Here is a 23,478-nt window from a genome sequence, read left to right as displayed (position 1 = left end):
GATCGGGAAAAATAATTTTTAAAAATCCAAAATATGTATAGAAGCAACTAGATTATGGGTAAGTTTTAAAATTTTTGATATGTAAGTTATAAGAAAAAGAAAACTATTTTTAAGCCTCAGCTGTTAACTAAAGTGATTGATTGATCAACTTGATTTTTCTCATTTAACTGTATTGTACTTCTCTATATGACAGAGCCAGTTTACAAGGACAAAGGAGGAATTAGAAGCTGAAAAGAGAGACTTAATTAGAACCAATGAAAGACTATCTCAAGAACTTGAATATTTAACAGGTATGAAGAAGTTCTTTTAGCCTCTAACTCTGCCCTTTCCTTTCTTTTCTGACAGTTTAAGGAATTAATCCCCAGTCCATTTCCATTGCTGGTGTTTTATCATCATAGCCCAGAACAGAGTAATGTCCTATTGTTTCTCCCACTCATTTATCTTTAGATGGTTATCAGGAATTTTAAAAAGTGTCTAGACAAGTGCACAATGAAAAAACACCTAAGAAGTAGTAATTTGGACAAGGTTTACATGCAGAAGTACTTCCTACAATGTTACGTATAATATCAGATTGGAAGCAGTTTAAGTGATTAGTTATAAAAGCAGAATTCCTTTACAGATACCTTTATTGCTATAAGCTGTCCATAAGCATATAATGTAAAAACCTTGAAAGGAGAGCGCAGATTTAAAAACATATGCTAAAGGAGGTAGGAGGCAGGAAAATAAGGTATGTGAACATAGAACATAGTGTATAATACAGTTCATATATTCAGGTCAAATATAACAGCTCAATATATCACATTCCCTTTGGTCTCTTTTCATAAGATTTTCTTGAAAATTTTTGTTTCTTTAGAAGAAAAATTTTCAAATACTTATGTTTCTATACATTAATATTCGATTAGGTAACTATACTTTTCCAGTCTCACAAAAAAATTACTTCAGAGTATTTGTTGATGATGTTGATCAGCTAGTGGGTAGGTAAAATTTAAAGAATTCTTTTCATAAACACCTTGATAGAAAGAATACAAAAAAAATAAAGCATGTATATTCTGGCTGTTTTGAGTAGAAGGTTTTAATATATATTACTGCTTTTGAAATTAACAACTGTCAGCTTGTGAAATTTTAATAGACTTTTGGGTATATGCCAGGAAAATTAATGGTAATTTTGTATATTTAGCTTAATACCAAGTTAAGTGGTTCTCATCTCTTCTGTTTCTGCTATACTTAATTACAAATTTAATTTTAACAGATAGATGATAAAGAAGCCAAATTCATGCACTCAACCAAGCATGTAATTTACACTTGTTTTATTTTAAATGTTTATATTCCTAGAGATGGGTTTTGGTGTTTGGTTCCTCTGAGCTTTGGTGAGTCATTTGAAAATTCTTTCCTGTCCTTTCTAGAGGATGTTAAACGTCTAAGTGAAAAACTTAAAGAAAGCAATGCAACAAAGGGTGATCTTCAGTTAAAACTGGATGAACTTCAAGCTTCTGATGTTTCTGTTAAGGCAAGTAACAAAAAATTCCTAATGCACAAAATGCAGTTTTTGCCTAAAGCTAATTAAAATAATTTTTAAATATAGGCATGTTATCTATAATAAAGTAATCCTGTTGTGATTATTTTCGTGTTGGAATTAAGCATTAAGACAATTTTAATTGAACTTTGGTATTTATGTATGTAAGTTTCTTATAATTTATAATCCAATTATATTTTCTGTTAAGAACCTATGCAGGTAATGATTTCTGTTATAAAATTGAACTTGTGTCCTTTAGATGCAGACACAATCTTTCTAATAACCATGTGTTATCTTTAACCATAAATGTTACTATCTTGGATTTCTTCAGTATAAAGAAAAACGCTTGGAGCAAGAAAAGGAATTGTTACATAATCAGAATACATGGCTGAATACAGAGTTGAAAACCAAAACTGATGAGCTTCTGGCTCTTGGCAGAGAAAAAGGCAATGAGATTCTAGAGCTTAAATGTAATCTTGAAAACAAAAAAGAGGAGGTAAGTTAGTAAAATTGTATATTGACTTCAGTTACAATTTACTCTGTGTGCCGCTTTATTAAAAATTTATTCAGTGGTGTACCAAATTAAATGTTTTGTAATGTTAGGGGTTAAATGTGGAGAATGTAACTCAAAACATTTGGCTGAAGAATTAACCAGTTGCATTTAAATAAGGAATTTAAAAAATTCTTTGATGAATTTTGATACTGTGTACTTCCGTATGGTAATATCTTTCCTAAGACACATGTTTAGGAAGTGGTGGTAAGTTTTACCTAAATACAAACATGTTATTCTATGAGCTATTATTTTTTTTCACTTTCTTAAATATACAGATTTATGTAAAAGGCTTTTATATGCGTGGAGGGATTATTTTGCTTTTACTTGGCAAGTGAATTTCATATCAAATCAATTTCAGTTCATATAACATTGAACCCCTACCCAAACTCTACTTTTTGTTTTTAGGTTTCTAGAATGGAGGAACAGATGAATGGCTTAAAAACATCAAATGAGAATCTTCAAAAGCATGTGGAGGAACTGCTGACCAAACTAAAAGAGGTGTAGATGACCACTTAAAAATATTCTTTTACAAAAACGTTAAAGCACTTAAGCTGTTTGTTTTATAGAATGATTTAATGTTCTGAACTGCTCCTGTCATTACAAAATGGCCAGGATGAGTCCATGTGATGTAGCTGGGCTACAATAGCTACAGTCAGAAATGGTAGTTATGGTGCTGTATGCAGAGTACACCTAAAAATGAATGTGGTTAATTTTAATATCATTTAAGTATTTTCACTTACAATTAAAAATATAATTAATATTTTATCCTTAAGGTAATTCATCTTTATCATGAAAACATTTTAATTTTAGTGTTTTAATCTCTGTCTCTTCACTGGATTTTTTTTACCTTGCATTTGATAAGCATTCCCTATCATTCAGTTCACACAAGACTGCTGTAATTGGGTTGGTTGTTTTGTTTGTTTTAGGCCAAGGAACAGCAGGCCAGTATGGAAGAGAAATTCCACAATGAATTAAATGCTCACATAAAACTCTCTAACCTATACAAGGTAAATATCCTACCACATATTTTAGTGTCTTATTGGTACATTCTTTGATATTAGGTAACTCTATAAAATTATATTTTAGAGTGCTGCTGATGACTCGGAGGCAAAGAGCAATGAGTTGACCCGAGCAGTGGATGAACTACACAAACTTTTGAAAGAAGCTGGAGAAGGTAAGGGTTTTCAGTTATGAGAGGATTATTTTATTTTTAGGTAGAAGATATATTTTTCTTTTCCTTTGTGTAAATTGTTGGGTTTAGAAGTCAAATGAACTTCATTAGGGACAAAATTTGGTGTAGAAGAGACATCTGTGGATTAAGAAAATTAAAATTACATTTTCAGTGAATAGTGTACTTGAAAACATGGATAGCTATTATTTTTCTGTTTCTTTTACCTAATAACCTTATATATACTGATTTCTAGTAGGAAATTTTTCTTCCATTTTTGGAACATTTACTTTGATGAGTACATAAGAGTTTATAGTTTAGACAATCTCTTAAACCATAAATAAGTCTCACTTTTTAAGGTTAATATATTTTAAGGTTTTAGATTTTCTTATATTTTTGCTTTCTTTTAGTGTAGGTTATTTATATGTGATCTTTTTTAGTGATTTCCTATATTTAGACTAAAGATCAGATTAAAACCAAAGAAGTACTTACACATTTTTACAATTTGAATTCTCTTATTTTCCCCATGGGAAGAAATACCAAAAGGAGAAATAGATGTACTTTGCCAGAGCATTTCAGGAATTTAAAGTAGAGCAAGAGCTTTCAGTGGGTAATTGTCAATCACAGCCTCTCTAGAATTTAATGTCTGATGATGGAAAAATAGTGACTATTCTGTTACATTTTATGAACTGTGATTTTTAATTACATGTTTGGGTATTTTTAGCCAATAAGGCAATACAAGATCATCTTCTAGAAATGGAGGAGTCCAAAGATCAAGTAGAGAAAGAAATGCTTGAGAAAATAGGAAAATTAGAGAAGGAATTAGAGAATGCGAATGACCTGCTTTCTGCCACAAAACGCAAAGGTATGGATTAATAGATGCTTATTAATGGTTTGAAATACTAGGCCTTCCCTACATAGTTCTCACTTAATTTCACTAATGGTATTTCTCTGTCATATTATGTAGGAAACTCCATCAAGTTACAGCATTAGGATTTATTTTTTGTTTGAAAATAACATTCTATCTGTATCTTTACTGTATTGTCAGATATAGTACCATTTTATCACACATAATTGTGTGTCAGTTTCCAGAATAGTTTTATTACTGCATGATATTTAGATTTGGGTTGTGTTAAGTGATTATTTGATACAATGCTTTAAAATCTTCATAGAAATTGATAAATAATGTACTGTAGTTGTAACTCATATTTTACCCCTGAAAAAGTATTAGTGGCTTTAGTGTGAAACTTTACAAAAATATACTAGACTTTTATGTATTGGCACAGGAGCTATATTATCTGAAGAAGAGCTTGCAGCCATGTCTCCTACTGCAGCAGCCGTAGCTAAGATAGTGAAACCTGGCATGAAATTGACTGAGGTAAGAATGATATTAAATCTTTATTTCCTTCAGCAAGTAATCAGATCTGTCTGAAAGTTAACCTCCAGAAAGATTTTTTTTTTTTTGGTATCATTAAAATACAATCACATGAGCAACATTATGGTTGCTAGATTCCCCCCATTATCCAAAAAGATTATTTTTAAAATTATCATTCTAGGCAAGGCTGTCTTGGTTCCTAGTCTGTCAGTAAACATTTCTACCCTGTGTAAGTGCTAACAAGTGTTGATTATGAAGCTAGATAGCTGAGATACTTGGGTTGTTATGCCTAGATTTAAAACCAGCCCTCTTCTACTTTCAGCTATATAATGCTTATGTGGAAACACAGGATCAGTTGCTTTTGGAGAAACTAGAGAACAAAAAAATTAATAAGTATCTTGATGAAATAGTGAAAGAAGTTGAAGCCAAAGCACCAATTTTGAAGCGCCAGCGTGAGGAGTATGAACGTGCACAGAAAGCTGTGGCAAGTTTATCTGTTAAGCTTGAACAAGCTATGAAGGTTGGTTTCATTCCTATGTTCTAGCCGTGGTAAAAATACACATGAGAATTACTTGCTACACAGTTCTTTCTTAGGAGTAAAATACCTCAGAAAAGGCCTAATATGCTTTTTCGTGATAGGATAAACATTTTAAAGCTTGTTATTACATTAAATAACTGTAATTATCATTCTATCTTTGGCTAAAATTGCAAGAGCCTTTTACATTTTTTTAAAGACATTTGCGATGTTTTCTGTAGGATTCTCTAATGGATGATAAAAAGCCAAATCTCACTGTGCCACTCTTGAAATTAAAATAAAAATCTCTCTCTGTAATAGAGTTCTTCCTAAATTTAGCATAGTCATTATTTGTCAGACAGTTGATATTTTGTTTAGAAATGTATTGTTTGGCCATAGGGAAGAACTCGTTTTTTATTCCATTTCACAGTTTGGCACCTCTTTGTGTATATTATTTTGTTACTGTTTTATTCTATATTTAGAAATATCAAGGAAATTCATTAATATCTTTTACCTCTTAAGATTCCTTTTTAATAGCTGATGATAAAAAAAGTATACTCTGATAGTTTTGTTTTTAGTGCACAGCTATTAATATTACCAAGAGATCTTTGGAATTTCTTAAGTAAGTTTTGTTGAGGAAATTCAGTTAAGTTGTATCTGCTGTTCTAAACCGAAAAATTTCTTTTTCTTTCTTTTTGGAGAATAGTGTAAGGAAGGTAGGTCCTTGATTCAAACCTAAGGTTTTGTTGCTGTTACAGTCTAGATGGCTTAAGTCAGGGTGTGTTACATCTAATGGCCTCTTTCTTCTGAGTCAGAACATCTAGCAGTCTTGCCTTGACAAAATGTTAGCTTTTACACACCCTCCCGGCACAAGCCCTGCGTATTGAAAAGAGGTCTCTTGGATCTATTAAGAACCTCTAGAGTTCCTCATTGTTGGGAGTGACTGTTTTGCCTGGAGCTTATTGTCTAAAGGGGGGGATAGTGAGGTAGCGGGATTTAAGAATCAGCGAATAGCACCAGTTCTTTGTGGAAGAAACCTGTTTGTTCCTTCTCCTCAATATTCAGGTATAGTAATAAAAATCCCTTACATTTTTCATAATTTATGAAGAATTTAAAGATAATTTGTCATCTTCTTTAATAGGTGAATCTAAATCTTATACCTAGAACCTATATATTCCCTAGGCTTTATCTTTGATGCTCATATATTAGATTATTAAAGAGTTTTATAACCAAATTACTTCTGTCCTTGGCATCTTAATCCCATTTTGAACTCAGTATGTATCGTTCCCATCTTCCATGAATATTTGCCTGCTTCATTTTGTCGTATACCTGTTCCTACTGAAGTTAGTTTATACATTCCTGTAGGGCAGTGTGCTCAGAGGTACTTGAACATCAGAATAAATAGAACCTCTTTCACATTTTATAGAGTATTTAAAACATTATTTTGTGAAAAGAACACATTGAGAAGGAAAATTTGTATGACTTTGAGATAAAAGATTTCAAATAAATTTTGTGCTATCAGGCTCCTTAAAATTGTGTCCCTAACTGTGCCCTTAAGTCCCCAGTGATATAATGCAAAACTTTGCAAAGCACTGCATGCACTATTTCTTTTTTTTAATAGCTTTGTGACATTGGCTACTGCTTCTTTAGAATTAATTCCTGTCTGATATTTATTTCCAGATAACTGGTATAAGGATTATCATTGTAATATAGTCTTCTGTTTTTGTCTTAATAACAAAGCTTTTGAGAGTATTACTATGACATCATTTGGTATAATACATTATGAATTTGGTGTGGCTGTAAGATTGTAATTGACAGTTATTTCGGATGAAGTGGCAAATTCCCCATCTCATGCATTCAGTGATAAACATTATAATGATAAGCAATATTTGAGATACGAAAGAATATATGGGTTCATATGTATAAAGAATTTCTCTTTAGAGGCCCCTGTTTTAAGTAGAATGCTTTTAGCTTTTCAGTTGATTACTGTATTTGAACACTATTTTTTTGTTATTCATAGAACCACTTCATTTGTATAGATCTTAAAAGGAAGATTTTCTTAAATGATTTTCACTTGACTTTACATTTTATAGGAGATTCAGCGATTGCAGGAGGACACTGATAAAGCCAATAAGCACTCATCTGTACTTGAAAGAGACAATCAAAGAATGGAAATACAAATAAAAGATCTTTCACAACAGGTTAGGATTTTTTGTTTCTTTTCCTATTTTTTTCCTAAACTGACTGCCCAGTAATGGTTAGATCTTTTTGCAGGTATGTAAGATAGAAGGACCACATATGAAATTCTCATCAACTAAGACAACTCTTCTGGCATAATTGTTACCTACTCATTGATTTATCGTAGCCCCTCCATTTTTTACTTTGAAGTATTTGGTAAATTTTCAAATTGTAGGTACTGATTATACCAAATGAAGTAATTCAAAGATAAATAAGTTTTCTCCCTGTGCCCTAGTCCCAGTGTGTAATCAGTGTTGAAAGACGGGTGCATGATCTTTCACATCTTCTTAAGGTGTGAGCATATTTTTTTTTTGTTTTTACTAAAATGAAATCATGCTATGCATATTACTGTGCCCCACCTTTTTTATTTTTAACTAGACAGGTCAGAAAATGTAGATGATTTTGTTCAGATATTTTACCCTAATTTTTGTGTATGGGTATATACACATACACATTACATATACATAAAAATTCCATGAGTGGAATTAAAATCTATTTTCCATGGTCTCTTACCCACTGTACAATACATACATAAGAAAGTACAAGCACACACATGCACACAATAGATACACATTTCTGTGTTTTATTTGGTCATTTTTATAAAAATGGAGTCTTCTGGAATTGTACTTTGGTTGCTTTTTAAACAATTATAGTCTTCATTACATACTTTTATATGAATGAAAAATAATTTTTTCCATTAAAACTTTATTTAGGTTTTAGTACTAAAATGAAAAGATTGATACTTTTTTTTTGTATCAATCAAAAGATTGTTTTTTTCTTTTTATATTTTTTTGGTTTTTTTTACAAGATTGATATTTTTAAAGATAAGTGTTAAGGGTGTTCATAAAGCAACTTTCATTTGAGGATTTCCATTTTCTTCTAAACACTTCCATAATCTAAGCCAGTAGTATTTGATAAAATTAAATTTTTGTTTTTAGATTAGAGTGCTTTTGATGGAACTTGAAGAAGCGAGGGGTAACCATGTAATTCGTGATGAGGAAGTAAGCTCTGCTGATATCAGTAGTTCATCAGAAGTAATATCACAGCATCTAGTATCTTACAGAAATATTGAAGAACTTCAGCAGCAAAATCAACGTCTCTTAGTGGCACTTAGGGAACTTGGGGAAACCAGAGAAAAAGAAGAACAAGAAACAACTTCATCCAAGTAAGTAATTGACCAGCTTGTTTTGTTCAGCAAACATTTATTGAAAACTTACATGCCCCTAACAGTGCTGGATACTCGGATTATAGTGATTTAGGAGGAAAAAAATTGAGCAGCAGTACCAAAACAAATTCTACCTCAGTTTGTGGATGAGATCATAATACAATAGATAATAAGATACATAAATAAATAGTTAATTTTAGTTTAGTGTGATGAGTGCTATAGTAGATAAAACTCTATCTGTAGGAGCATAGAGGTGGAGGACTTGGTCCAGATTACAGGTAACACCAGCTTCATTGGAGAATATATGCAGGAGTTACTTAAGCGTAGTAAAGAATTTTTTCAAAAGCTTTTTGTGCTAGAGGAGGGAAAGTGGCTATGAATGCAAGAGGACTGGAGTTTGGACTGAGTAAAATTTTTGCGAACAGATTTTTCAGGTGACAGTGACTGAGTGCTATATAGTGAGTGTTTGAAAAGTTTAAAATAGCAGAAGAAAGGATAAGAGGGATGAATTATTATGCTTAAAGATAGAGAGCAAAATGCTTGGTCAATTTACAGAAGAAATTATAACTTTCTCTCAGTTTTAGTCCTGTGAAATAGACAGATTTCTTTCCCTACAGAATCACTGAACTTCAGCTTAAGCTTGAGAGTGCCCTCACTGAACTGGAACAGCTCCGTGAGTCACGACAACATCAAATGCAGCTCGTTGATTCCATAGTTCGTCAGCGTGATATGTATCGTATTTTGTTGTCACAAACAACAGGAGTTGTCATTCCTTTACAAGGTAAGCTTTTATATATTATCTTGAAAGTTTCTAAGCATTTTAGGGAAATATTTCTGAAACATACATTAGGGAATGGATTTTGCAATGTAAGCAATATCCACTCTAACGATGGTAACTTCAAATTTGACATTACTATGTAAGATTGATAATAACAAGTCATCAATTCCAAAACAGAATTATTTTGGGCATTACTGTGAAAGAAAAAATGCTAGACATTATTGAAAAGTGTGCATCTTAGAATCAATGAATTGTGATATTTTGGTTATTTTTTTATTGAGGTATAATTGACATACAATATCCTATTAGTTTTAGGTGTACATCATAGTGATTCAACATTTCCACATGACATGAAATAATCCCCATGATAGTCTGGGTACTTTCTGTTACTATACAGTTATCACAATATCACTGACCATATTCCCCATGCTAGCATTACATCCCCATGACCTTTTGGTTATGGTTTGTTTTAATAATTAATATTAATCTGCAAGCATTATCACTGTCTAATCAGAAACCAAAAGTAATCTTAATAGGTTGTTTAGTAGATTCTGTTTCGTAATTTCTGTAATCTTGCTTCATTTAGGTTAAGTCTCATTTATTGATTTTGGTAATGATGTATTAGCAGAAAATCTTACATCATTCTTTTTATATTTCTGAAGCTTCAAGTGTAGAAGATATTTCTCTTGTGTCAACTCCAAAACGTTCAAGTACATCACAGACTGTTTCCACTCCTGCTCCAGTACCTGTGATTGAATCAGCAGAAGCTATAGAAGCCAAAGCTGCCCTTAAACAGGTAAAGATTACACCTTTATACTTTAATCCTGTGTTAGGTTTTTTTCAAGAACACAGAGTGTTATCTTACAATTTCTCCAATATTTAGTTGCAGGAAATTTTTGAGAACTACAAAAAAGAAAAGGCAGATAATGAAAAAATACAAAATGAGCAGCTTGAGAAACTTCAGGAGCAAGTTACAGATTTGCGATCACAGCACACCAAAATTTCTACTCAGCTAGATTTTGCTTCTAAACGGTACATTTTCCTTTTGTTTAAAAATTACTAAAGTCTAAATGATGGTATACTGCATTATTCATCAAATTTTAGAATTAATTTGCAATAATTTTATTTTTTGAGGAGCATAACCCCGAATGAGTAACTGGGTATTCACTTTTTAATATTGGTTAATTATTCTCTTGGGCATTGTTGAGGAATCCAGACAGTATAATAAGTTGAAGTTCACGTAAAGAATGTTGGTAGTTTTCCTTCCTGAGATTGAAGGACCTACTATTTCTGTAGGACTTACTCATTTTATAAATGCACCAGAAGATAAGAGGAATGTGAAATGAACAGTTTAATTCACTCTTTACTATCTCAGTAGCAGAAAAGCAAGCATAAGATAGTTAATTTTCAGAAAAGGCACTTTCTTGGTCACTTAAAAGGAATAATAGTAAATTCCACTCCATTGTTGTAATTAGATCCATTGAACACATTAGTTTAGCAAGTTAAGACAAAATATATTTATATGTATGCTATAGGATAAAACTATTTTTGCAAGGATATGGCGGGCAGTTACCTCTATAATTCTAACAGTTTAATATCCTGAATAAAATCAACTTTTTAAACCTACATTGATAGATCTAGCCAGCCATTTTCAAAGTGCTCAAGCACATAGGATGAAGAATTATAGAGGAAGAAAGGTTTGGGAAAAAAATCCATCACTAACTATGTATAAAAATCTTCATTTGCATGCTGCATTGTGGTGTGTGTCTGGTGTACCAACATTATATTGGCATTATTTTGAATATGGTTAAAAATCTTATAAGTGAATAAGATTGAATAGTTAATTCAGCATGAAATACTGTGCTTTATAAGAATGAATTTAAATGCTACATTTGCAAATTAGAAAAAAGAATGAATATTTTACATTACATAAGCCACATTTTTCTTATTGTTAATCATGTAGAATTAAGCTATTGTGAAATTGTTTAAGGAACTAAGGATATAGTATTTCAGTTGCTTATAGAATTATTTTTCTTTAATACAAGTTATGAAATGCTACAAGATAACGTTGAAGGATATCGTCGAGAAATAACGTCCCTACATGAGAGAAATCAGAAACTCACTGCAACAACTCAAAAGCAGGAACAGATCATAAATACAATGACACAAGATTTGAGAGGAGCAAATGAAAAGCTAGCTGTTGCAGAAGTGAGACCAATTTCCCTCATTCGACTTGAATTATAAATTGCACATTACATTTGTTTTTTTAGTTACTATTTTGACTTCACTGGTTGATAGGACATTGGTATTTCAGAGGTTTGTGGATTACATGTCTTTATTACATAGTTTCCAAATATCCAGTTGTACATCAGTTAGGTAACTGTTGCTATTGAAACTGAAGAGGAAAGAAATTTTTCTGGATTAAGATTGTTTTATAAATCTTTCATTTAGAAATAAATTTGTAAGTTACTCTTCAGTTACAAGACATGAATATTTTATCCATTCTTGTTCATTTCTAATTAAGACTATAAAAATTTCATTAGCATTGAATTATACTTCTGAATTTCAACATGAAGATAAATGTCTCAGAAATTAACTACTTTCAGCTTAATACTGAATTATTTAATGATAAGTTTTTTTTAGTGTTTTATATAGAATTATCTCAACTTTTTGATCTTTACTTGTGAGGTAGGTGGTAGTGTCCTCCATTTTGCCTGTTGAAAAACAAAACTCAGAAACTGAGTAATTTGCCTACTTGAGGGCAGTCCCGAGAGATGGATTGGTTAAGACTTAATCCTAGGTTTTTTTGTTGACTGTGTTGTTTCACTTTTATCTTGTTCCCAACTCCTTTGTGGAGAACAGACTGCAGCACTTTTCCAAACTGGTAGAGTAAGTTTTATCACTGAAAGTTTATGACTCATTGTGTAAATATGAATATTTTGAAAATAATGATTTTCAAAACACCTTCCCAGATCCCCTGAGCCTCAGAGTGAGCTCTTTATGGGGAGAAAAAGTTTCAGTAGATCAGTCAACATTCTCAAACAGATAATAGAAACCAACCTTGGATTCTAAAACTTGTATAATATAGTAGAATGCAAGTATGACTATAACATACTTTGCAATTTTGTTTTTTTGACATTTTAGACTATTTTGTTGCCTTTCTTGGTGTCTGTTTTTTTAGAGCAAAGATTCATAAGCGTGTTAATTGTAAATTATTCCCTTTGATGTGTTTGTATTCCCACAGTTTTGCTACATATTTCAAAGCATGAAACTAATTATATTTCCTTACATAATGAAGTGAGTCTCTAATTAGCATTAAGAAATATGTAGTAATGAAGGATCATTTTAGTTTTATAATACATTTGATACATTGTTTTTCAACACTTTCTTTTACTTCTATTTGCCTCAAGGTAAGAGCAGAAAATTTGAAAAAGGAAAAGGAAATGCTTAAGTTGTCAGAAGTCCGTCTTTCTCAGCAAAGAGAGTCTTTGTTAGCTGAACAAAGAGGGCAAAACTTGCTGCTAACTAATCTGCAAACAATTCAGGTAACCAAATAAAAAGGCACATAAACAAAGGTAGAAAACAATTTTTAAATTAAAGTAGATTTAACATTGTATCCTCATTTTTCTTAGATAGTGTATCGGTCACTTTTGTCATTCATTATGATGTGGAAATGGGCTATAATCCTGTAATCCTGTAGAGCCTTTCGTTTTGTTTGTTTTACTTTGTTTTTTATTTTTTACTTAAGCATAACTAAAAATCTTTTTTTTTACCTTAGGGAATACTAGAGCGATCTGAAACAGAAACCAGACAAAGGCTTAGTAGCCAGATAGAAAAACTGGAAAATGAAATTTCTCATCTAAAGAAGAAGTTGGAAAACGAGGTGGAACAAAGACATACACTTACTAGAAATCTAGATGTAAGTTTACAATGTTCTGAATTTCTGTAAATTGTTTATGTTCAAGTATTAAACTGGTGTATGGGCATGCTGCCATCTCATGTTGAAGCATGGTTTCGATAGTAATTTTTGAGAGGGTGCCATACATTGAGTTTTAATCTGTTCCGTGCTGGATGGTTTTGTGTTCCTATCAATCTTGAGCTTTGTTCTGGGATACAGTAAAGTTAATTGAAAATAGTTTGATTCTCTTGAGTTTTGCTTGTTATGATTTATTAGGCCCAGAGCATTGCTTAGTCTAGAACTAATTATCACCCTCTATTGAATCAATACCTTCCTGCTTCCCAGTGTCCAATGAATTAGGAGTTTTTTTCAGTCTGGCTGCTGGTAACAGGCATTATTCCCCACTATTTTTGAGCACCAGACATTCCTTATCCCAGCCTCTGGATGATCCTTTACCCTGTCTGGGATAATTTCACATGCATATGTGCTGCTCACTGTTTTGCTGAATATTCAAGAAGGATCCTCTGCAAATATCGAGGGTACTCTTCCTGTGCAGCTCTCTTCTCTCTGGTAGTTTCTTATGAATTGGAGCTGATTTAGTCTTCTTGTGTTCTCAATTCAGGGAATCTGCCTCATTTTCCTTCCCTGTCCCAGAGCCTCAACACTTGTAATAAGCTAGGAGAATTGTGGGGAATCACCACTTCTGTTTCTTGTTGCAGGTATCATGGTTGTTTCATGTACCTTGTCTATTTTTTTTAGTTGTTTCAGATGGGAAGGTAAGTCTCTATTACTCTGTCTTGACCAGAGTTTAAAGTTCTGTAAAAAGGTAACTTGAACCTCTAGTTACTTAAGAACCTAAAGATAGTGTTTATAGAGTTAATGGATTTTTTTGTTATAGGTTCAACTTTTAGATACAAAGAGACAGCTGGATACTGAGACAAATCTTCATTTAAATACAAAAGAACTTTTGAAAAATGCTCAGAAGGAAATTGCTACGTTAAAACAGCACCTCAGTAATATGGAAGCCCAACTTGCTTCTCAGTCCTCACAGAGAGCTGGTAAAGGTGAGTAAATAAATAGATAGACTGATGATGAAATACTTCCTTAGGTTTGTAACATGATCTGTAAATAAATAGTTTATTTTTTGTGAATACTAGCAAAAGGAAAAAACTTACTCTTCTTATAGTAATACATAGTATTAGGCTTAAATTAGTAAATTTGCAGACTTGGACAATTCAGAGTAGTTCTGCATGGCACCTGACTGTTGGTTTTCTGATTGTTAAAATCATTTATTGCTTTAAAAATGTTTAAAAAATCATTAAATGCTTTAAAAATGTTCCTTTGGAAGAGGGTAAATGTTTGAATTTTTAACTCTCTCCTTTGAGCTGAGGTTACCTGTTAAATCTATACTGATAAGGGTCACAGAAATAATTTGTTTGATCTCTTAGAACAGTATTCCTAATCTTTGCTCATTAATAGCTTCAAGTAAAAGATATGTTTCTTTAGATTTTGCCTCTCGGTGAGTACACCATTTCAAATGCAAAGCCTTTGTGTCCAAATAATCTCTTTACATGATTTTACTTCTTAAGAGAAATAAAAACATAATACGAGTATATGTATGTGTGTATAAATAAATATATGCATGTGTGTCTTTTATGTAAAAATATATATATATAGGATATATAGTTATCTAACAGTCCTTTCTTGTTGATACCACACATAAGAAAACATACTTTGCAGTTTGCAGTTTGTTTCTTTTACATGGATTTTAGAACAAAAATTGGGCTAATAAGATTTAGTGTTTTAAATGATGTTTAAATAAATTTAAAATCTGGTCATTTCTAAGTAGCTACCTCAGTTTAGTAGAAACATTTGTAGTCTTCTCTTTTAAATATTCTTTCCTTAATGTTCATAATAGCAGATTCAAATGTTTCTTTTTTTTTAAAGACATAACACACTAAAAAAATACCTGTTTTTATTTTAGTATTTAGTGTGGGTTGAAATATTCTTTCTAGATAATTAATTACTTCTGTGTTTGAGCCATAATCACAATTTCACAAATTGACAGCAGTTTCTCTAATATCACTTAAAGTATTAATCTTAAGAAAGCTGTTAAATCTTAGGTCAGCCTAGCAGCAAAGAAGATGTGGATGATCTTCTGAGTCAGCTAAGGCAGGCAGAAGAACAGGTGAATGATTTGAAGGAAAGACTAAAAACAAGTTCAAGTAATGTGGAACAGTATCGAGCAATGGTTACTAGTTTAGAAGACTCCCTCAACAAGGAAAAACAGGTATATGCAAGTTTGAATTCAGTTTGAATGTACTAACTTTTTTAAAAAGTTCAGAGCCTTTTACTTGTAAGGCACTGTGGTTAGGTATAAGTTGGACTGACATCACAGTACTTAACCTCGTGAAAATGTTTAGGTCTAATAAGCTGGATAAACAAAACAAAAACACAAAAAATACATCAAACAAGGGAGGGTGTAATTGACATAGGGAAAGTACAGATCAAATGTTGATGTCAGTGTGAGGTGAAAAGGATATTTTTCCCCTGTGTATGCATGCCTTCACACAAGAAATAGCATTTGTTCACATCCTTGAAAGCCAGTATCATCTGGAGAGTTAAAGATACAATTATTCCGTGTAGTAAGAACCCTCAGTCAAGATAGAAAGGCTTAAATGATAAGAGTTTGGCTATTAAGTTTGTGAAGTAAGAAAGTGAGGGAGATAATTAAAAATGTGGTTGAGAACCAAATGTGAAAGGTTTTGTATGTCTTCCTAAATTATATTCTGTAAGATTATTAAGAGCCATTGATTTTTTTATCCAACATGTAATAATTAGAATTTGTTTTAATTAGAACGATTAATAGAGTGGAGGATACAAAATTCATTTTGGAGGCTATAGCAGTAGCCTAGGGCCACAGTTTCAAAAGATCCTGTTGTGTTTGGAACCATGGAAATCAAAATATGTGGGGAAAAATACCTTTCAGTGATAAAATGGACAGATTTGGCAAAAGGGTTTGAGGATTAAGGGAGAAATGAGAATTGGAAATTTCACTTCAGGAGAAAAATAACCAGTAGCCAAGTTGAGAGGTAAATTATGCTTGTAGTTTTAAATGGTATTTTTGAGCTCTTTAATCAGCATTTATAAATTTTTTTAATACAAGGCAAACATTAATTTTAGTACTTTGCAAATAATTTAGATTTAATTCAGCAGTTGTATGATCTTAAAGATGTACTATATTTTTATCTTACTATTTGGATGATGGTGAAGGTGACTGAAGAAGTACATAAGAATATTGAAGTTCGTTTGAAAGAGTCAGCTGAGTTTCAGACACAATTGGAGAAAAAGTTAATGGAAGTAGAGAAGGAAAAACAGGAACTTCAGGATGACAAGAGAAAAGCCATAGAGAGCATGGAGCAACAGGTGAACTGGATTGTTAACCATATCCATCTTTTTTTTCTTGTGAAAAGAATCTGAATTCTTTTAACTAACTCGTTACCGTTTAATTCATCTCAACAGATACTGAACACATATCCAGCAATTTTAGTTTTATCTTTTGCTTTGCTCTGTGCATCTGTATGTTTCCTTTTTCACATCTTAGACTGCTTCATAGTTGTAGGTATTAGTGTTGCTTTTCAGAAGCCTCTGTCTGAGAACTGACTTGCAAATAATAGTAAAGAATGAATGTAGACCTACAAAATATGTGCAGTAGATTATATCAGGTTATAAGTTTTAAATTTAGTAAGAAGTCCCTTTGAGCTAAATAGATTTTTTCAATCTTCAATATTTTTGAAGTATATAATTAACTGGTTTTAATCTTGTTCTTCTGATCTAGTTATCTGAGTTAAAGAAAACACTTAATAGTGTTCAGAATGAAGTACAAGAAGCTCTTCAGAGAGCAAGTACAGCTTTGAGTAATGAACAGCAAGCCAGACGTGACTGTCAGGAACAAGTAAGTGTTGCTCTCATAGTTACTGAGAAATGAGCTTTGATCATAGGGAACAGTTCTGGGAGTATATTAATTCATTTTAGGAACTGGTGAACCTTAAAAAATGCAGTCATTTCTACTCTTGTAGAACTTGGACTAAGATAAGTTGAAAAGTATAGATGAAGGCTAAAAGTAAACAGTGCAATATCCATTAACAAACCAATCTTGACAACTGGGGAAAACCATAAAAATAGGGGTAGGAGATTAAATGTGTACTTGCTGTCATTTGTGAACATTATTGTAGAAAGTACAACAGTACTACTAGTTCTGCTTGTTAAAACTATTACAAATTCAGAGATATCCTCAGCAAAGCAGGGTCCTCTTGAAAACATTTTTAATGAATTAACGATCTGACCCAGATCTGTATACACCACTTCCATAAGCTTTAAGAATACAAAAACGTGTTTACATGTATATAAACACACACATGCACATGCGCGCGCACGCACACACACACAATAAAGCTTTTTATAGTTTTTTATGAACAAAACAAGAGCATAAAGATTATTGAAATGATAGAATGGAAAAGAATTAGATGCAAGGATATTTATAATGTTTTTTTTTTTTAGGTTGGGTAGTATATTAATAGCCATTAATTTGATTATTATTCTTTATTGCTTACATATACATAACACTGAAAATGACTTTGAAAATGGAATATACAGGGCAAAATGCTTCAATGATAAATTATACAAAAATGAATTATCCTTGCATATTGCCAAGCAGTATACTTTTGGAAATCAAAATCAAAGAATGTATCTACAATTCAAAATTCAAATAAGTTATTTTCATGTCCCTTTGTTTGCTTTAATTTGTATGTGTGTATGCATCCATGTATTTTTACATAATTGATTTTATTATATTTAGCCTTTATTTCATAAAGTCAATTCCAAATTGCTACATAGTCTACATAAGTTTCATTTTGAGTAGTTGTTTAATATTTCATTAAATAAAGCACAATGTTTAATTATTCTATTTTGGTACATTAAGATTGTTTTCACTTTTGTTCTTTAAATAGTGCAAAGTGCATCTTTTCTTTTCAGAAAGTACTGATTTTATGGGTTTTTAATCTGTTGTGTCAATGGGGGAATAATTTCTTGCAGGCTAAAATAGCTGTAGAAGCTCAGAATAAGTATGAGAGAGAATTGATGCTTCATGCTGCTGATGTGGAAGCTCTACAAGCTGCTAAGGAACAGGTTACCAAAATGGCATCCATCCGTCAGCATTTGGAAGAAACAGCCCAGAAGGCGGAATCACAGTTGTTGGAATGTAAAGCATCTTGGGAGGAAAGAGAGAGAGTGTTAAAGGTATTGCTGTACATCATGATGGAATGGTCTGTCTGGAGAATTGAAAGGTTTGGGGGAGGGGTTTATATACATTGGAAAATCTGTTCTTATTAGACTTTTGGCTTACAGGATGAAGCTTCCAAGTGTGTGTCTCGCTGTGAAGATCTAGAGAAACAAAACAGATTACTTCATGATCAGATTGAAAAATTAAGCGACAAGGTCGTTGCTTCTGTCAAGGAAGGTGTACAAGGTCCATTGAATGTATCTCTCAGTGAAGAAGGAAAATCTCAAGAACAAATTTTAGAAATCCTCAGGTAAATCCAATATATTCTTAATGCTTTATTTCTGTGGTAAAACAACTATCAAACAAAACCAGAAATGTATAAATTAGAGAAGTTAGTGTTATATACTATTTAGATATGAAGCTCAACTCCATTTCTCATTGGTCAACAAACTCACTACCACCGAAGTTAGTGGTCAGTTTTGACATTTAGACATACACAAGTTTGAATAAATAACTTTATTGACTCCAGTAGTAAGAACTTGAGTGGATTCCTTGAAAAGCGAAATGCCTTTCAGAACTTTTTTAAAGATACACATTTCTAAAGCCATTGTCCAGAATAAGAATACCTCCCATTATTTATGAATGAAAATATTCCTTAAAAATAGTTACTAAATGAATGATTTTTGTCATCTTGAAAATTATCCAAATTACCTTTGAAATGTTGGCTTTTTTTTTTTCAAGTAAAATCTTCCATATTTTTGTAGATTTATACGACGAGAAAAAGAAATTGCTGAAACTAGGTTTGAGGTGGCTCAAGTTGAGAGTCTGCGTTATCGACAAAGGGTTGAACTTTTAGAAAGAGACCTACAGGAACTGCAAGACAGTCTAAATGCGGAAAGGGAGAAAGTCCAGGTATGTATCCTAATCCTAAGCTTTATTTAAGAAAGCAGTTGTTAAATCAAGAGAAGAGCTTGTTTCAGTTGCTAACATAAAAATTTAATTTGAAGTAAGCACTCTTCCCAAACTGGTAAGTGCATTAACCATTATTAAGCACAAGTTGTAACCAGCATCGCCTACATTATTTAACTTCCCTGTTCTTCTATTTCCTTATCTTTAAAAGTTGGATGATGGCAATAATGAGGACTTAGTTAATGCACATAAAACATTGAGAATCATGTCTGCCACATAGTAAGTGCGTCATAAATTTCAGTTATCTTAATTTGCTATTGTAGTTGCCATTATATGTACATCTGGGTAGTCATTCTAGGATAAAGTGGTAGATTGAAACTGCTGCAGAATATTTCCTCTCAGCAAAGGAGCAAAAAGGAGTCAAAACTATCAGTCAAAGGAAGGAAAAGAAGGCAGTGCAGGGAGTGAATGGTCGCAGCACAGAGTGGGGTCAATTCCCTAATCCCTCACTACCATCCAGAAGCTTATTATTGCATGACTTTATTCTGAAGAGATGCCGTAATATACTCCCACATCAGAAAGGAAAGAAATTAAGACTTCGAATCATTTATTTTCTGTGAACTGATATGTAGTTGGAATGACTGCTAGAGAGAAACTGTTGAACCAGGGAAAAGTGAATAATTACATTTATGGGATTTATGTTTTCAACAGAAATTTAAGTTCCAGAATTACATCCTATTGAGGAAACAATCCAAATTTAAATTTATCTCATCATGGAAATAACAGACCCTCCAATTCAATTCTGCCTTTGGAAGAAAAAGGGCAAAACCAGGGTTTCTAATGAAGGTTACATATTCTCTCTTGTCTCTTCTGCTTCCTTTGCTATTCCTTTGGGCTATAGAAAGACATGTAATACTAGAAAATGCCAGCTCACAAACAGGCTCGGAGGGGAGAGAGCTAATTCTTAAATATAGTCAGAGGAGGTTGAAGAAGGAACACACAGTTTATCAAAAATAATAAATGACTACCCAAACATGAACAGTGTAGCATGGCTCCCGTGAGATACAGATTTTAAACTAATGAGAGAATAAAGTAATGTATGCAAAAGATGGATACTGTACCCAGTTTGAGAACAGGAAAAGTTATTCAAGTTACACAGTTGAACATATATTCAGCAAAATTGCTCAAAACCAAAGTGATGAAACAACTGAATGAAATGAAAAAATTTCTAAGCAAGGGGGCAAAAACTGAAAACCAAAATAGTGTCATTTTGGAACTATTAATAAATTCAGTACAGCAAGAAAAAGAAGAAAGATAAATAGATGTCTGGATTAATGTTTTTACCTAATGTTAATACTGATTATTTGTTAGTAGGATTTGTAGTATTTTTTTACTTTAATCTTTGTAATGTCTTGGATTTGTTAACTGTGTAATTAGCATGTATCACAAAAATAAACATAAACTTTCCCAAAAATTTGTTTTAAAAGTTAACATTTAAATCCATTTACTTTTTGTAGGGAAGATAAGAATTGCTAGGAAGAAAATACGTCTTCACCTATTGTCAGATATTGATGTATGTACGTGTTCAAAATCTTTAGGTAACTGCAAAAACAATGGCCCAGCATGAGGAACTGATGAAGAAAACTGAAACAATGAATGTAGTTATGGAGACTAATAAGATGCTAAGAGAAGAAAAGGAGCGGCTAGAACAGGACCTACAGCAGATGCAAGCAAAGGTTTGTCACTTACAAATCATGTCATTTTTAATGTTATTATATATGAGTTTTGACATCAGTTGTTAAAAAAATACTTACTGGCACTATTTTCAGGTGAGGAAACTGGAGTTAGATATTTTACCCTTACAAGAAGCAAATGCTGAGCTGAGTGAGAAAAGTGGTATGTTGCAAGCAGAGAAGAAGTTATTAGAAGAAGATGTCAAACGTTGGAAAGCACGTAACCAGGTAAATGCAATTAAACCCATTCCAAAACATGAAACATGTTGATTTTAATAATAGGGTAAGATTCAAGGGGTAAAATTATGTGAAGTACTAGTGAAAATCGCTGTGTTTATCAGTGAAAGTCTAATATGTTAAATGTACATATATGACATGTTAAAACTTACAACTCAATTTTTAAATTTTTACTTTTCTGTTTCTATATTTTTTTTAAATGGCTATTTTACTTCTTTTAATTCCAAATTTTGGCTTTCACTTTGTCTTTAAAACACTTGAAAATATTTCACCTTGTTTTTAAGATACTTGAAAAATGGATTTATATAGTTTATTAAGGCACTTTAAAAAGACTTGTTCATGGGAACCTTTCAGGGGAGACAAAACCATAGCATATAGTATGGGTAGAAACATCAGCTCTACACTCAAACAAAAAAAGTCAGAAATCTGCCCTGCATCAGACTAGTTATGCAGTTTTTTAGTTTCTTGGTGTTTCTAAGCCAGTTTTTCTTATTTTCACAAAGGAAGACATAATACCACTCTTCATGTTACAAAAATAATAAATATACATCAATTTACCAGTACCTAGCATCTAGAAAATGCTCTAGAATGGTAACCATTATTAACTGAATAGGATTATAGAATTTTAGAGCTCATTTATTCCTGTTTTTATTCAACAAGCAATCTGAAAAATCAAGAAAGGAGAATAATGTGCCCAAGTCTAGATATATTTATGTTGAATTGTCCTGCCTTCTTTCCTGGTTAATGGAATCAATTTCATTTAAGATATTTTTGTATTTTAGATTGTAATACATTGCATCCATTCTTTCCTTGTAAATGTCACTGTATTTAGGTATTTAATGTTAAAAGCTTGTGGGTTCTTCAGATCCCTTTATTTGGTTCCACTGTAACTGTTGTGAAATGTTAGCAACTATGAAAAAAATAATGAAAAGTTAATGATGTTTATTTTCCCCTTACATTTTGGTTTGACTTCTTAGCTAAACAAAGTTTTTATCATGTAGTTCGGTGCTTGATCACTATGAATGCAAGATACCTCGTATCTTAACACAGATACTCTGCTTACTTTATTACAGCACATTAGTTTCATAAAACCTACAAAACCGTATTATGCATTTTTGCTGTTCTAGCATCTAGTAAGTCAACAGAAAGATCCAGATACAGAAGAATATCGGAAGCTCCTTTCTGAAAAGGAAGTTCATATTAAGCGAATTCAGCAGTTGACTGAAGAAATTGGAAGACTTAAAGCTGAAATCGCAAGGTATATGGAAATAAGTCTTAAATTGTATATAATACATAAAATATTAGGTCTGCTCTATGCTCCCTGATTTTAGAAAGATTGGGAAGTGCTAGAGTACTTAACATGTGTCTCCCTTTATCACCTTGCAGAGAAAAGCATGTAATTTTATGCCCTCATATATGAATTACTTATCTATATTACTATTTTTTTAAACTACACAGTTGGTGTGAGTCTAAAGCTAAATGTATTTTCTAAGCAGTCAAAATAATTTTTGTTAAGTAGGTTTTTCTTTTTCTTTTGGTTAGCAGGTATTCATGAACCTAGAATATCTTAATAAAGAAAGTCTTTAAATTAAAAATCTTTTTAGTGAACTTAGAGTGAAGTGTTACCCTTTTAAAGATAAGAAATTTAGTAGTAAAATTAATATTTCTGGTTTACTATATTTAAGCTTTAGTATTACTTATCCATGCCATAGCCCCTATTTATAGAAAGCTTAACAGCTTACAAATTATTGTCATATATAGTCTCTTACCTCTTACTTTTTTCAAACAATAGTCTGGCATTTTAAGTAAGAGAAATAATAATACTTAATTGTAAAGATAAAGAAACTAAGATACAGAAAGATACCCAAGGTTACAGAGTTAGTAGTTGTTAAACCCGTACTCAATTCAGTTCATCTGATTTCAAGTTCAGTTCATGATAAAAAGTAAAGGGCCACTGTTATTCAACATAGTACTGGAGGTCCTAGCCATGGCAATTAAACAAAACAAAGAAATACAAGGAATCCAGATTGGTAAAGAAGAAGTTAAACTGTCACTATTTGCAGATGACATGATATTGTACATAAAAAACCCTAAAGACTCCAATCCAAAACTACTA

General features: G+C 32.0%; 1 protein-coding gene across 1 annotated transcript in view; it reads left to right on the top strand.

The window, feature by feature from the left end:
- The window catches only part of TPR (translocated promoter region, nuclear basket protein), a 78,393-nt gene that overhangs the window by 17,408 nt on the left and 37,507 nt on the right, over positions 1 to 23,478 (top strand). The window contains exons 4-30 of the mRNA XM_073216911.1: positions 194 to 290; positions 1,404 to 1,507; positions 1,845 to 2,009; positions 2,472 to 2,564; positions 2,993 to 3,073; positions 3,153 to 3,240; positions 3,959 to 4,099; positions 4,521 to 4,612; positions 4,932 to 5,129; positions 7,217 to 7,324; positions 8,300 to 8,526; positions 9,144 to 9,307; positions 9,967 to 10,100; positions 10,188 to 10,336; positions 11,350 to 11,512; positions 12,715 to 12,849; positions 13,083 to 13,223; positions 14,101 to 14,266; positions 15,326 to 15,492; positions 16,476 to 16,628; positions 17,041 to 17,157; positions 18,297 to 18,500; positions 18,609 to 18,793; positions 19,248 to 19,395; positions 20,991 to 21,128; positions 21,222 to 21,353; positions 22,490 to 22,620. Of these exons, the coding sequence (XP_073073012.1) occupies positions 194 to 290; positions 1,404 to 1,507; positions 1,845 to 2,009; positions 2,472 to 2,564; positions 2,993 to 3,073; positions 3,153 to 3,240; positions 3,959 to 4,099; positions 4,521 to 4,612; positions 4,932 to 5,129; positions 7,217 to 7,324; positions 8,300 to 8,526; positions 9,144 to 9,307; positions 9,967 to 10,100; positions 10,188 to 10,336; positions 11,350 to 11,512; positions 12,715 to 12,849; positions 13,083 to 13,223; positions 14,101 to 14,266; positions 15,326 to 15,492; positions 16,476 to 16,628; positions 17,041 to 17,157; positions 18,297 to 18,500; positions 18,609 to 18,793; positions 19,248 to 19,395; positions 20,991 to 21,128; positions 21,222 to 21,353; positions 22,490 to 22,620 (3,821 nt within the window). The remainder of the gene's footprint in view (positions 1 to 193; positions 291 to 1,403; positions 1,508 to 1,844; positions 2,010 to 2,471; positions 2,565 to 2,992; positions 3,074 to 3,152; positions 3,241 to 3,958; positions 4,100 to 4,520; positions 4,613 to 4,931; positions 5,130 to 7,216; positions 7,325 to 8,299; positions 8,527 to 9,143; positions 9,308 to 9,966; positions 10,101 to 10,187; positions 10,337 to 11,349; positions 11,513 to 12,714; positions 12,850 to 13,082; positions 13,224 to 14,100; positions 14,267 to 15,325; positions 15,493 to 16,475; positions 16,629 to 17,040; positions 17,158 to 18,296; positions 18,501 to 18,608; positions 18,794 to 19,247; positions 19,396 to 20,990; positions 21,129 to 21,221; positions 21,354 to 22,489; positions 22,621 to 23,478) is intronic.

The sequence above is a fragment of the Manis javanica genome, chromosome 11 (assembly GCF_040802235.1).
Source record: "Manis javanica isolate MJ-LG chromosome 11, MJ_LKY, whole genome shotgun sequence".
Lineage (NCBI taxonomy): Eukaryota > Metazoa > Chordata > Mammalia > Pholidota > Manidae > Manis > Manis javanica.
Note: the sequence above shows the minus strand (reverse complement) of the source record. Positions and strands in the feature narration are given on the sequence as shown.